This window comes from Oreochromis niloticus, linkage group LG15 (assembly GCF_001858045.2).
Source record: "Oreochromis niloticus isolate F11D_XX linkage group LG15, O_niloticus_UMD_NMBU, whole genome shotgun sequence".
Taxonomy (NCBI): domain Eukaryota; kingdom Metazoa; phylum Chordata; class Actinopteri; order Cichliformes; family Cichlidae; genus Oreochromis; species Oreochromis niloticus.
The window spans coordinates 24039036-24054092 of NC_031980.2; the positions used below are offsets into that span (position 1 = coordinate 24039036).

Below are 15057 nucleotides of genomic sequence, written 5' to 3' on the forward strand. Positions count from 1 at the left end.
GGTGTGGATTTTTTGTTGTTGTTTAATTTCCATAATTTAGCACACCGTAGCTTCCCTGTCACTTTTCTTCCTGGAGGGAAGTGGTGGAGGCGTGAGGCTGACAGGTGCGAGGCTGACAGGTGTTCACCGCGGTACGTGTCGGGATAAGAGGGACAAACACCGGCGGAGGAAGTCTGACTGAAAGGCTCCCGTCACGTCAGACTCCGCCCCGCGGCTTTGTTGTAGAGTGACTGCCAGTTGGAGGAAAAAGGGGCGCGGTGACAGCAGATGCACATGAATATTCATCATCCTGAGACTCCAACGCGTTTCCCTCCTCTGGTTTACACCACCGCCCCGCCCTGTGTTTGTCTCTCAAATGTCAGATCGTGCCCCGATGACACCTGAACACGCTGTGACGGTGAACCGTGAGAATGCCGACGCTCCCGAGGGAGTTTTTCTGGCCCTGGTAGAGACTTAAAGGCAGGCTTCTTCACTCTGTGATCACAGATATCAGATTATGGCCTGCATGACCACCGCCTCAACACAGAAACATAAACGTGTGTGACACGCTGCAGCTTAGCTACAACTCAATAACAGTATTTAGGATACTTGTAATACTGGGCTGGATGAGTTGGGGTAAAATTCAGTGGAAAAAAATGTAAGTTCGGGAGTTTAATTACAAGAAATTCAAAGATCAGAAATACTCCAGATGAATGGAGTTACACACTAAAAAACATTAGATACTTACAATAAGAAGATGGAAAAGTTACAAAAAAAATAAAATAAAAGTGGCAAATTGAGTGAAAAATCTGGATATTTATGAGAAAATACTGGAAAATTAAATGAGAAAAATGTTTCTCATTCAAGTGAGTGATAAAATAATAATAAGCATTAAGTCAGAAGATCAGGAAAAGAAATGTATAAACAGACTCCAGTGTAGTATTTAGCAGGACTGACACCAGGACACCTGTGGAGTTTGGTTTGTCCTTCCTGGGCTGCTCATTATTAGCTATCAAAGACTCCATTAAGAATATAGGTTTTAATTATTCATGCTGTTGTAGCTCCAGGACGCAGGGCCAGGGGTCTAAGCCCACCTACTCAGCGGGTCCTGATCTGCCCGGGCCTGGATATACATGAAACGTCCAGGAGGCATCAACCGAGCTCCTTGCCCTGTCTCTCAGGCTTCCTTCGGAGGAAGCTCGGTCACTATTCGTATCTCGTGGCTGGAGGTGAGGGTGGAGGTTGGATCATAACCGCTTTCTCGCATTTCACATTCGTGATGCAGTGAAACAGATCAGCCTGCACATATTCCCCATCCAGCGCTTTGAATCCGCACGGTCCGGATATCGGGATCGGTGCTTCCTTTTGTGAGACCTGACTGTAAGTGCAACCTTGTTTTTGTGCCTTGCAGACCACCATGATGGGCCGCATCGACATCGACCATGAGTACAGGGGCCTAGTGAGCCGGTCGGAGAAGCTGCTGACCGAGATGCAGAAGAAGAAGAAGGAGGAGGAGGAGCGCGAACGGCTGCGACGCATCCAGGAGGAGATGGAGAGAGAGCGGAAGCGAAGGGAGGAGGAGGAGCAGCACCGCAAGCAGGAGGAGGAGGATAGGCGGCTGTAAGTAGGATGTGGGGGGGGTTAAGGTTGAAGTACTCGAATGTTTCCGGCATTCCTTCACTGAAATACTTTTGTTTTGTTGTCACAGCCAAAAATGGAGAGGCACTCGTAGAAGTGGTTTGTTTTTTTTCTGTCGTGTTTTTGAGACAAACACACTCAGGCGGCTCAGCACAGATTTACAGCAGCATTTACCACAGTAGTGTGTGTGTGTGTGCATGGGTGTGTATGTATATGTGTGAGTGTGTGTGTGTGTGTGTGTGTGTGTGTGTGTGTGTGTTATTCCTGTCACATCCATAAATACAGCAGGTCATTAAAAGGATTTAAGAGATGATGCCTTCAGGATGAAGTGTTTGTTGGAAGTTTCTACTGTTACCGGGGTGCGTTGCCACGTAACCTCTAATACATGAGGATTTAAAAATGGCAAAAGCTAAATTTACATGTTTATATCGATTGGCTTCATGTTGGTTTTAGGTTTCAGGAGCCTTTTGTGTCCAGCTGGAGTTGTTTTAGTTTCCTGCTGTGTCCGAGTCTCTTTTTTTAGCTCCGTTTTTGTTCTCCACCACCTTCTGTGAACGATGTCGGATTTCTTAGCTTCACTTCAACACCACAGCTCTGCAGAATTAGCCTCAGGTTTCTGAGAGCCTGTCTTATAAAATGCCTCCCACTGTAAAACACGCCAACTCCTCCTACACCATCAAACAACACTGGCACACAGGTGCATCTCGGGCCCCTGTATCAGTTGTTATCATGTCATCAGATTGCTTAGCAACCACCAAGCAATGTGCTAAAGTGACCCACTTGTAGAGTTTGTGCATCTCCTGAAAACCATGGTCTCACAAACACACACACAGGTTATTAATGCTGCCTAGCAACCACCTAACAATGCACTAAAACACAGACCTAGCAATCCTGTAGAATACACGTGCACTTGTCCAACAACATTTCAAAGCGCAGCACTGACAGCCCTCTGTGAGGTCATCAATAACTGCTAAAAAAAAAAAAGTGGTTTTGGCATCATTTGACAATAAGTGGGGAAAGTCCACACAGGAAGTAAGATTCGCTCTTCCTGTGTGTGATGCGCCTGGTGGGTGGGGCTTTAGAAGATCTGCTTAGATTCAGCAACATCTCTTGTCTGCATCCTTGTTGGAGGATGCAGACAAGAGAAAGAAAATAGTTCCTTCATTTAATGTTTTTCAACAGAGGATTTCTGGGTCCTGTTTTATTCTCCGTCTTCACAGCTTACCACGGTCTGTGCGGTGTTGCACGCCATCTTCACACACACACAGTCTCTCTCACTAACAGCTGGAAATTACATCTAGCTCCTTATTTATAAGGAAGTCACCTTTTTTTTTTCTTGGTGAGCTTTGAAACAGCTCGGCAGCACTGTCTTTATACGTACCTCTAAAAGCTAAAAGCTCATTTAATGTCACAGAAGCACAAAATGTGAATAAGCATGTTTTCAGACTCTTTGATTCTGACATGTTTCCTGCACAAACATCACTGTGCAAACTCAGAGATGTCTAACGTAAGTTCCTCTGTGCCGGAGTTTCCCAGATTCACTGTGGTTACAAACATCAGTCACATGTCACGGTGGTTTCCATGCCGACCTCGGCTCGTGCACCAGTCTCTTTCATCCACAATATAAAAGCACACCACACACACAAGCACACCTTAGCTTGAAGCACAGAGCGTAAAATTGAAATTAAGAAATAAAATCAGTATAAATATGAGTGAATACGAGTAGTTAATAAATCGGAGGTGTTTCTGTGCAGCGTCTCAGTGATCCAGGTCGAAGGCAGATGGACTTCTTTTAGCATTCTGAAGATGTTTCACCTCTCATCCGAGAGCCTTCTTCAGCTCTGAAAGCTCCAGTTTTCTTTCAGCTCGAGCACTTTGGACCAGATCACGAGGCGAGGGCCGGCTGCTTCTATTATACTGAAGTGAAGGCAGACACGTCTACCTCTGAAATCTCCAAAACTTGAACCAAAAGGAAAAGGGCATAAATTTGGAGTGAACTCTTTCAAAGTTCTGCTGTATTTGCACGGTCTGTAAAGATAAAGCTCAGACATGGCGGCTAAAACTTCACGTTACATGGGAGGAATACAAAAAATGAACTTCATATTATACAGTTATCTTTAAACATCAGCCAGGCTTTAACAGCTCCACGTGAATATCACACGTCCTTTAGAAAAGAAACTACAAGCTCTGTTTTATCTGCTTAACGTGCACAAATACTCCTTAAAAAGTTCATTCAAAGTTCAACAGCCCAGCGTCAGCACTAAACCTGCCTTCAGGGGCTCTGGCTGTGCAGGTAACCTCAGACTGCTGTCCAATCAGAGCGGTTACAGCCCTCCTCAGAGCGTCATATTTGTAAGGCTGAGAAAACTATCCAGGAGTGACGACGCGCCGCCTCCCGCTTTCACTCTTTATCCTTTTCCTCAGGTCTTTTTGATGTTTAAGAGACTGCTGAGGATTTGAATCCATCACACGCTGCAATCGCTTACACGGAAAATTTCATTTCCCGCCCAGATTGTGGCATTCGTATTCCTCACACGGGTTTGTCCCCCACATTGCTGCTTGCAGCGGGATGGAAGGTCTTTTAGGAGGACTGATGGGGGCCATTGTGTTCGTCACAAACCACTAGCTGCTAATATAAGACATTAGAGACGACAGCCTGAATTTTATGGCCCTCTTCCCTTCACTTTATTCTCCTCCTCTGGCGAGTTATGAACCCCCAGGATTCACCTGAAGGTCGCAGACTGAAGGTCATGAGAGCAGATCTCGTGAAGCCTTAATCCTTGTATTATCTGTAAGAACGCGCTAAAGCCTGCCAGCTAATGAGAAACCAGAAACTTCTCTCCCGACGATGACTCGGAGCCCCGTGTTCTGTCATCTTTTTCCACACAACGATGGCGTTTCTATTTACGGTGGCCCGCAGCCTGTGCAGCAGCACAATAACCTTCAGGTCCTGCATGACCGGCGAGGACAAGCTGGAGGTAGTAAAGAGGCCAAAAGTCAGAGCTTCGGTGGTCTGATAGTTTTCCAGTGAGTGCACAACAGAAATAAAACATCTGGGAGACGGCAGGAGGAATCCATCAGTCAGCAGATTACTAAATTTTCTACATTCCACCTTCGTAAATGAGGTTTTTAAAATATATTCTTGACTCTGTGTCTTGTTTAAGTAATTATAAAGTCTTACACTGGGATTCTTTGGCTTTTAATGAGAGAGGAGAGTAGAGAGGTTTGCAGTAGCCTTACAGCCACCTCAACCAAGTGAGCTCTCACAGGAAGTCTAACGAGCTGATGTCTCGTCCAGTAAGGCAGCATCACGCTTTTATCATTTTACAAAGATCAAACATTTTATGTCAACTTAAACCCCAAAATGAAATTAGTTTTGTGGGATTAGTCTGCTCATTTCCAGCTCCTTGTTTTTTAATGACTCTGCTGGAGTAGCTTTGCATGATTCACAGCTTAGAATAAGCCTCCTTTAACTTTTACTGAAAATTATATGAAACAAGCCATTCTTGCTCCTCCCTTTGTCAAGAAAACTTTCTTCTGATTGGCTGCCCCTCATAAAGAAGGAGGTGGGTGGGGCTTCTGTGCAGGAGCGTTACTCTGAGTGTCTGGCTCTCAGGATTTATGTGCACTTATCATCGAAATCTTGTTTAATAAAAATGTGTGACAGGAAATGAAGAGAACCCAACAGGTCTGTTTCAGTTCTTCCACTTTAAATCTGATTTTCGTACAGAGTGCGTTTTTGACGTGTAGCTGAGTTTAAATGAAAGTAGGGTTTGAAATGATGCAGCTTTCTTTTTGCTTTTAAACTTTTTAAAGGTGATAACAAGTGGTTGGTGGAGACCAAAAATGGAGCTAAAAGCACATTAGCTACAAAGCCAGATGTTTTTACAGATCAGTAACCTGCAACAAACTTTTCAAAAAGCCTTTTAAAGCCAAATATTTCTTCTGCCTCTGGTAAAAGGTTTCAGCTGTTAATAACTGTCTTTACTGGGCCGAGTCGACGCTGCTGAAAACGTGTTGGTTGTGTTCACGTAATCCCCCTCCAAGCTGTTTTTACTCCTGTTACTAAAGCGTCAGAATGAAAGCTAGGAAAGCAGGTCTGATTCTTCTGGAGACAAACAGAACAAGAGGCAGTTGGTGTCACACCGCAAATATTTCACTGATTACATCAGATCTGAGTATTTATGAGTGATTCATCATCGTCTGAGAGCGCTCAACATAACGGTGAACACACAGAGAAGCGCTGCACTTTCAGTCCCCCTCTGTCTCCTTTTCTCTGATGTTTTACTCTTCCTCCGAATGTGTTTTGCCTTCTTTCCGCTTTTCTGCCCTCATCTCTGCTTTTGTGTTTCGTCTCTGCAGGAAAGCAGAGATGGAGCTGAAGAGGAAGCAGGAAGAGGAGGAAAGGAAGAAGAGGGAGGAGGAGGAGAGGCGGATTCAGGTGGGTGTGTGTCGCTGCAGGCGGCCTGCAGACAGCAGCGCTCTGTTGGACTTTGTTGTTTTTAACCCTGGAAGCTGTTTGCAGATGATTTACAGGACGGATCCTGCGGATTAACAGTCCAGCGTCTATAAAAGGGGCTGTTTGAGTTTAGGTCTTCTATTTTAAATAAAATCCAGAGTGTGACACCGTGATGAGTAACACTCTGCATTTTGGTACAACAAGAGGATGACAATTCAGTTTGTTTCTATTTACAAAATGTGTCCTTAATCCAGAAAGGCACAATTAAACTTGTGTTTTTAACTTTTATTCATTCGTATAAAACAACACCAAACATAACAAAGTGCAACATGTGCAGATATCTTCACATAAATAGGTTCCTAAATCAGTGCTCAGTTCCACCTCGGGCATTTCTGTGTTACAAAAAGCAATTAAACTACCTTTTTTTAAAAAATTAAATCTTTTTTTATATGAAAATCTTGTAGAAAGTCCCCCCACAGAGGGGCCCTTCCCAGGTTTGAACCCACGGCCCTTGAGCTGTGAGGCAGCGGTGCCGACCGTGCTTTCTAAACACATCATTTTAGTTCAACCTGCGGGCATGTGAAACTGCTATTGTTTCTATGGTTACAAAAACACATTCAGACTTCAAAAGGAAAATGTTGTTCAGATTTTGTTGTGATGAAAGAAAGTCAGCAAATGTTATATTTCTTATAAAAATCAAAGGACCAGTTTTTCTATGTCATCCTCTTCTGGTGGAGCCCCACCAGCAGACTGGCTGCCCCTCCCTGATCCTGGCTCTCTTGGGGGCTCTTCCTGTTATGTTTTTCCTCCCCACTCTCACCGAGTACTGCATGTACTTTTTCTCCCCTTTTTTGGTGGATGTTTTTTTTTTTTTTTTAACAATTAGAACTGTACTTGTGTTAAACATGCCCAGAGTCTAAGTAATGGTCAGTGGGTGTACAAATAATGTGTGAGAGCTGAATGCTCAGGTTCACTCTGTTTTTTTCTACTCTTGCCCCTGTGTGATGTCATACAGAGGGCATATCCCTAACATATTGATCGTCTGCCCAGAGGGCCGGCCCAGCTCCTGTTTTAAGAGGGGCAGCTAATCAAAAGAAAGTGAGTTAAAGTGGGAGGGGCTAAAACAGCTCTTGCTGTAATGCAAAGCTGCTCTGTAGAGTGTAACCGAACCCTCCCCATAATTAGACGATGACACGAAATGAACTGAAGTCACGCTACCACCACGATCATTTCGAATCCCACCTGATCTCAAACTCGTTAGCAGTTACTCTCTGTGAGAGAGAAACAAGGTTATGTTTAAGCCTGTTGTCTGCATATTCACGGCGTACTCACCAAACGTCTGCAGATAATGTTCCTCTGGTTTAAATGAAGGCTAGCAGCCGGGCTTGATGTGAAGCAGTTTTGTGCGCTCTGAGCTTTTGTGTCTCCATCCTGACAGATTTGTCTTTGCCGGACGGCTGAGTTACAGCCCTGAAATCCCTCCTGTGGAGCTCTGTTTTTGCTCTAATCCATTTCTGGCTGTTCTGGCAGGAACCCGGCCGCTCTTCATCCCTCTCACGCTCTCTAATGGTCCTCTCTGTCTTTCTGTGTCACAGAGAGGATGTTCACTGAGATCAGCTCAGCGTGGTTTAGGAGTTGTAGAGGTTTCGAGCTAGTTTAGTCCCTCTTTAGGTGCGATTGAGGCTGACGTATTAATTATTAAAGCATCAAAAAAGCAAGTGATGAACCTGGTTGTCTGCAAATAGTGGATTTTTATCTTTGGCTCTTTTCACCAGCAGTCTGTCACAAAAGCACAGACTCTGAAAGGCCGTTGACATATGAAACCACTAGTGACCATGTTTGGGTGAGAGGGTGGAGTTATCAAGTTATCAGCTAAGGCTGGTTAGCTTGGTGGACACACTGCGTCGCAGACATATCTGCTGATCAGTAAAAGATAATATCCTCAAGTGCAGACTTCCTGGATGGTTTATTAGTACATCAGAGTCACTTCTGGAGCCCCGTGTGGCCACTAAATGAACTGCAGCATTAATTATTGGATGAACTGACAGGAAACACCTAACCTGCGTTTCTACTTAACAGCTGTGGCTTTTGTCGAGTTAGCAGAGGAGCTGAAGTCGCTCTGTGTGCGCAAACAGCAGCAGAATGAGGCAATACTGCTTGAAGAGCCACGCTTGTACCAAGCTGTATAGTCTTTTGTAGATTAAAACATTTATCAGGGTGTAGCTTTGTTGAAATCGTAAAGATTTGATGTTCCGAAGGAGAGCAAGAAACCAGAATGTGTTTATGTAACACTGCTAACACGCACACGTCCCACAATGCTTTACAAAACCCTCCATGCAGCATACAGAATGAAGAGAAGAAGCACTAAAACATAAAAGAATAAAAAGCAGCAGATGTTGTCGTGGTTGTTCTTTTGGTTTTGAATATGAATGAGAATAAAGTGGGTTACGAACTGGTGGAGCAGACAGGAAGTTACAGGGGACCAGCGGGAGAAATCATGATTTAATCCTAGCAGGTACCAGATTTACTGCAGAAATATACATGCTAGGGGCGTGGCCTCTTTGACTGACAGGTAACTGAAATCCCTGAATTTGACCTCTTTAAGCTAATGTTGAAGCTTTAAAAATGTCCAAAGCAATGGCTGACATCACGTAGGAAACTTTTATTCTCTGTGATCGAAACTGTTGGTGTGGCGGTGTCAGCGAGGCAGCAGGTGGGTCAGACGTGCTTTTAAAGGCGGCTGTGACGCCTCAAACATGTGCGTCATGTGTTTTCAGACTGTGCAGGTTTCAAAATCTGCTCTTTGATACTCGTGCTCTCTGCAGATGCTGTGTGTGTGTGTGTGTGTGTGTGTGTGTGTGAGAGAGAGAGAGTGTGATAGCGGGTTATATGGTCACAGGGTTTTATGTTTATCATTTAGCACATCTCCGGCTGGCCCATCTGTTGCCGTGGCGGCTGGTGCCTTTCGGGTCCCCGGGGCGTCGACCTGGCCCGGATCAAGTGCAGATTTCTGTCTGTTCAGATCAAAGCTGTTGGCCGGCAGCCCAGAGCCCCTGGGCTGGGTTACCCACAAATCTGCTGCACTTCCATCAACTTAGAGCTTCTCAGCACTTTCGCAATGCTCAGAATTTTCATGAGTCGCGCTGCCAAGTTTATCAGGCCTCAGGATCCTCTACGCCGTGAAGTTTGGGTCGTCAATGTGAATGTGAAGCGTTTAGAAGTGACATGCTGAGATCACATGACCCATCAGAGTCAAATCAAAGGGGTCTTACTGCAGCACATTCTGCTCCTCATTCAACCATTGTGTCACTGTTCTTAGCTCAGCTGGTCAAAGGATCGATGAGCTCGACACAGCGAGGCGTCCGTCCACAGTCCACAGGGATCACTGCTGCTCCTCCGCTGCTGGTCAGAATTTGGTCAAACTTGCAGGCAGTGGATCCCCAGTGGATCAAATCAGGTATGTCATTGTACAGGCAGTGACCTTGAAACTCCACCCACCTGCTGTTCAAACCTTGTTTTTATGAGGGGCAGCCAATCAGAAGTAAGTCACAGACTTTTCGTCTGTCTTTGTTGTTGCTTATATTCAATATGAGCCGAGCACTGATGATGTGTGTGGTTTAAATAGGTGATTAATAAAATCAGGTGAGAAATGAGGAAACGATCCACAGAGGCTGAAGCAGATTTTTACAGCAGGCTGTGAACTTTTTTATTTCTGCTGTAATGCTGGACATGCTAACGTGGGACTCTCTGCTGGAGCCTCAAGTGGACATTAGAGAAACTGCACCTTTTGGTGCTTTAGTGTTGGCTTCATTTTTCAGCAACAGCGACATCGGCCTCTCCTATGCAGTTCCTCAGGTTTTTCTCCAGGTGTGCACTTTAATCGGTCCAAAACAAACAGACTGAAAAAACCTGAAACAATTTTTTAAAAAAACAGCATGTGGAGTACTCTTAAATCCAACATGTCCCAGAAGCAGCTGACGACTGAATTCGCATTTAAAAACCCAGCTGTGGTCTGTTGGCTCCAAACCTTCAAACGTTTCACCATGAAGCGGGAACATACACAAAAGACAGCTGTGTAATAAATTAGAATGAATATTGCGGATAAATCTGCAGCTACTAAACTCAGAACATTCAGAATATTCCCGGAGTCTTCTCATGTGGACAAAACTTGCTGCACAGCGACGCGGCCTCACAGAGGAGTTGCCGCATGGAAAACGTGAAGGTTAAAGAATTCGTCCACACCTTAAAGAAAGATGAACTTCAGTTAATGAAGTGATGGCCTTCAGATCACTGCGACCTTCCTGAGCCAGTCAAGGAGCCGTTTCCCTTCATTCGTGATGGAAAATGGAAGCCAGAGCATTAATCATCCAGTTTAGCCCCGCCCCTCGTTCGCCACCCCTTGTTCCTGCTTTAATGAGCAGCTCAGTCGGTGATTATTGGACTGTTATCATTGAGCAGTGATATGAACGGCTGCCCGATTAATCAAAGCTTCATAATGATCGTCCAATCAGGAGAAGATGACATCATCTTTCTTTTTTCCAAAGATTGGGAAGGTTTGCCCACACATATGTCAGAACGGCTTCAGTGAATCGAAGATGACAAAAAAAATTTATTTAGATTATTATAAATAAAAAGGAGCTAAAAAAGATGAACATGCACTGAGGAATCAAAATAAACTCAGTAAAGGTCAAAATAATTGGCTTTGGTTTGATGTTACAGCAAAAAGACGAAAAGCAGTCATTATTTTAATGATTTAAATATTTTTCCATAGTTTTCCATAATTTTTCAATAAAATTACAATCCTGTGATAACCAGCAGGAGGCCGGCGATGTGTGAAATCATTTTGGTGATGCTGCGCCGTCTAAATCCTGTTTCCCTGCAGACGGGCTCAGAACGTCCTGATGGACGGGCTCGGATAGGTTTGATGAAAATCGTCTGTGATTAGAAACAGGCGTTGTTTGTAGGTTTTTTCTTTTTCACAACTTTTCGATTATGAGTTATTAATTCTGGAAGCTTGAACTAATTATTATTTTTGTTATTAACTGAACACAAAAAAAGAAAACCCATGTTTGACGCACCCACAGAGCAGCACACACAGCTTGATTCTTGTTTGTCTGCCTCGTTCTGTGTTTTGACAGCACACAGCTGAATGAATGCAGCGTCTCAGCGTGTCTGTGCAGAGACTGGCTGCACGCGTTCTGTGTAGACAAAACTCACTGAGGCACGTTTTCCAGCAAGTTTCAGGCTCATGCAGATGGAGGATATCTGGGAGAAACTGCAAAACCAGGAGATGCACAGAAAAACCCTGGAATAATGGGAATGTTGGATGAGAAGACCTGAAACTGAATTTGTCCGAGATGCTTCAGAGGAGCTGTGATGAAGGCCAGAAGGCCTAAATTTTAGCATGTTTGTTGGTGTGAGCAGGAAGTGGCTTCCTGTAGGTTTTTGTCGATGCTACTTTTTTCATTATTATTCAGCTTCGGAATAACACGACTCTGAAATTCGCATCCTGCTTGTTGATGTTGATCAGCAATGCCAGTGGCAAGTGGTTGCTCGGTGAAATCAGTTGCAAAAACCAGCAGGTTGCAGAATCACCTGTAGTTTGTATGGACCTGGACTGCAAACACTCTCAAACTAGTCTCCAAGCTGCAGTGAAACCATGAAAATCAACCAGAGGATTCTGGTTCATCAGAGAAGTCTCTGATGAAAGGTCGGCGTGTTCGCTGACACGAGCGAAATAAAGTGCTGAAGATGAGATCTGTTAGTCTCCTCACCAGGTGAACGTAGCAATTAGTCGTTTCTTCTGCTGCTGCAGTTTTTCTGATGTTTTACAGCTGAAAGCGTCTGCGTGCGTGAGCAGCTGAACCTTCCTGCGCTGATGCAGCATCACACGCCAGCCGTGCCGCAACGAAGCTGGCAGACATGTTTGTACCAGCAGATGGTTGACAAAGTGGGAGCGTTCAGAAAGTGAACTGGAAGCTGGCTGCAGCAGCACTTCCACTCGTGAACATATGTTAACTGTGGCGGAGATGCGCCAGGTGTGCTGCGACTGAACGAGAGCGTGTGTGTGTGTGTTCGGTGTGTGTGCAGATGGAGATGGAGCTGCAGCTGCAGGCGGAGCGTGAGGAGGAGGCCGCTCGGCAGGCTGTTCTGGAACAGGAGAGGAGGGACAGGGAGCTGGCGCTGAGGATTGCCCAGAGCGAGGCTGAGCTCATCCCCGAGGAGGTGGCCAACGACTCGGGCCTGCGCAGGTAAGCCTGAGTTTAAGGAGACCTTCTGCGACGCGTCTTCACGGGACGGAAAGATCTTTGAATGCCGCTCGGACTTGTCCTGGAGAAACCATCGTTTCCCTCTGATCCTGAGTTTAATCATTTTCTTCTTCTTTGTTTTCTTTTTGTTTATTTTTTCCTCTCAGTAACGGCTCCTCAGTTCCATCGTCCCCAGAGCGATCAGCGTAAGACCCGTCGATTCTTAACCCTTTAATTTAACCCCCTCACTCCCACATACCTGACCTTTGACCTTTCAAGCCATAACAAACCCTCTGCATGCTGTAACAATCTGCCAGCCTGGCTCTGCCCTCTGATTCCAGCTAACGGAGGCATCAGTTTGAACACAGTGACTTTTATTAACTTACATTTAAATCCAGATATGAGCACCAGGTTTGATTCTCACCCACCGGAAACTCGATCCAGGCTCAGGTTTATCAGACTTCTGAGGGTTACGACCTTACAGCCATAGAAAGAGACAAAGTAGAAGTAAAATACTCCAAACATGCACTCCTACTGGTGTACCAGACATGCAGACACCTACAGGTAACACAATCAGACAGATAAATATAATAATAATTCAGATCTATACTCTGCAATTAAATAATTCAAAAGCTATAAACCTGGAAACGCTAAAAGTGTTATTACTTTTAATAAATAAGTAATATTGGTGTATTTTCATTGATATATACGGATATTGATATTTGATGTTAGACAGTTATAAATATTTTTTCATTAATTATGAAATAATAGTGATAAAGAAACTTGAATAATTAACAAAGGAAATAAAACCCACAAGCTTCAGCTGATTTTTTTTTTCAGGAATTAGTCACACTTCATACACGGATCAGAGGTCAAAGGTTAACTGGAGAATTGATTTGGAAGTGGCTTTCACGGCCAGCTGAGGTCAGTCTGCTTGTTATTGCAGCATAGATGAAATAAAACATCTGGAGATAATTCAGGTGATTTTAATCTTCTGTATAAAAAAAGAACCGAAAACTTAAATGTCCAAAAATCTCTGCTCTCTAGCCCCACCTCTACTTCACCTCCAGACCATCAAGATGCATCTGAAAGCAGGCTTTAGTCCAGATTAGTTTTCCTTCAGGTGTGACTTTCAGGAGTTTGATAAATCCAAGGCCTGTCCTCAGATCACAATTTGGAAGGAGAATGATTTCCTGATGAGCCTCGGGGGAAGGAATCACCTTCGCCTCCCTGATTGCTTTGTTATGTTGTGCTCTGCTGCTCCGTTATAATCCTGTAATCCTCTGTTTACAGTGCTGCCGCTACTGCTGCTGCCACCCCAAAGCTCAAGAGCTTGACCATGTAGGTTTCCTGTCACACCACACGCCTCAGACACCTTCAGGGCACCGTGCGAATCCAGACATAAAGCACTCGGTGTGGCCTTGGCCTCGATCGCTCTTCTCACTTAGCCTGAAGCGACGCGCGTACCGAGTCTCTCTGAAAGTTGAAATTGATGCCTCACGCCGTGACTCGGCGTTTGACCTCGCGAGAGTGCTGCGTCATAGCGCTTTGCACTGTGGGTGGATCCGCCTCGCAGACCCGCCCTCTCTGTTCGGGTTCTGTTCTCCGTGTAAAACCTGCACATGCATCATCAGTGTTAAAGATGTAGATTTGACCAAAAGAGTCATCACGGACATGCAGACAAAAGAATCAAAGGCAGACATTCAAACCTCTGAGCAGGGCTGCCATGATCAGTTTTATCTCAGATCTGGGCATAAAAATATGACTTTAAAAGAATAAAACTTGGAGGATGTCTTTCTTTAAGTGTAAGTGTTCAAGCGGCAGACTCTTCCAAAGCCCGGGGGCAAAAACAGCAAAGGAGAGAAGTAGCTGTGAGATGATCAGAGCGACCTGGAGGCAAATATGGAGTTTAAAGAGCCACGATCAGCTGTGGAGCTGATCCATAGATGCCTCAGGTTTAAAATCAGGTCTCCGTTTCATGTCCAGGAAGCAGTTTGTGGACGTTCCTGGCTCCATTTGCCGAGGTAACCCGCTAACTTCATCTGTAAACGTTTGTTTCACCTGGTGACTTCCTGTATTCTTTGGTCACCGAGCCTTTTGTGAATGTGTCTCGCACCTCATTAGAAGCTTAGCTGCTTCATTTTGAATCCTCTGCAGTCATGAAAAAATGAAACTACACAAAATTGAATGTGTGCAGGGAGTTAAAGCAGCGAATAAATCCGACTCATTCAGCAGTGGATCTCAGCTACTAAAAGCTGAACCGCCCTTAAAAACACAAGATTTTAAAAACAAGCTTGACGTGCATGAAGCACCGAGTTGGGATGTCAGTAGAGCGTGAGGACGTAAACATGCCTGACCTCACGGTGTGAGAAAACAGCTCATTTACAGCCTGAGATGTCTGGAGAAGAGCGAGTGAGTTAAAGACCCTGTATGTGATTGTTTCTACACATCAGTCTGTGTCAGAGCTCATAGATCCAAATGAAAGACATGAAAGTGTCAGTTATGAACTAAAACATGTAGTCTTTCCTTTCCCTCACCTCCTTTCTTTTGGCATCCTTGCCTTCTTCCTCCCATTCCTCTCACCTGACTTCCTGTTTCTCTCCTTTTGTCTTCTGGAAGTTTAAATTCTCTTAAATGCGTCGGCTGAGTGCGTTTTGATTCAGAGCAGCTGTACAGGGTGTCCACATCACGTTTCATGCTCAATAACTGTGAAGTTAAGTCATTTATTTTCTA

General features: G+C 44.7%; 1 protein-coding gene across 11 annotated transcripts in view; it reads left to right on the forward strand.

Annotated features, from left to right (window-relative positions):
• The window catches only part of myo6a (myosin VIa), a 142105-nt gene that overhangs the window by 101308 nt on the left and 25740 nt on the right, over window positions 1–15057 (forward strand). For 5 of the 11 annotated variants that reach the window (XM_013272213.3, XM_013272218.3, XM_013272216.3 and 2 more), the window contains exons 26-30: window positions 1391–1599; window positions 5980–6058; window positions 12167–12327; window positions 12492–12530; window positions 13618–13665. In XM_013272213.3, coding sequence (XP_013127667.1) covers window positions 1391–1599; window positions 5980–6058; window positions 12167–12327; window positions 12492–12530; window positions 13618–13665 — 536 coding nt within the window. The remainder of the gene's footprint in view (window positions 1–1390; window positions 1600–5979; window positions 6059–12166; window positions 12328–12491; window positions 12531–13617; window positions 13666–15057) is intronic. The other 6 variants (XM_019345782.2, XM_019345783.2, XM_013272221.3 and 3 more) reach the window with 3 other exon arrangements.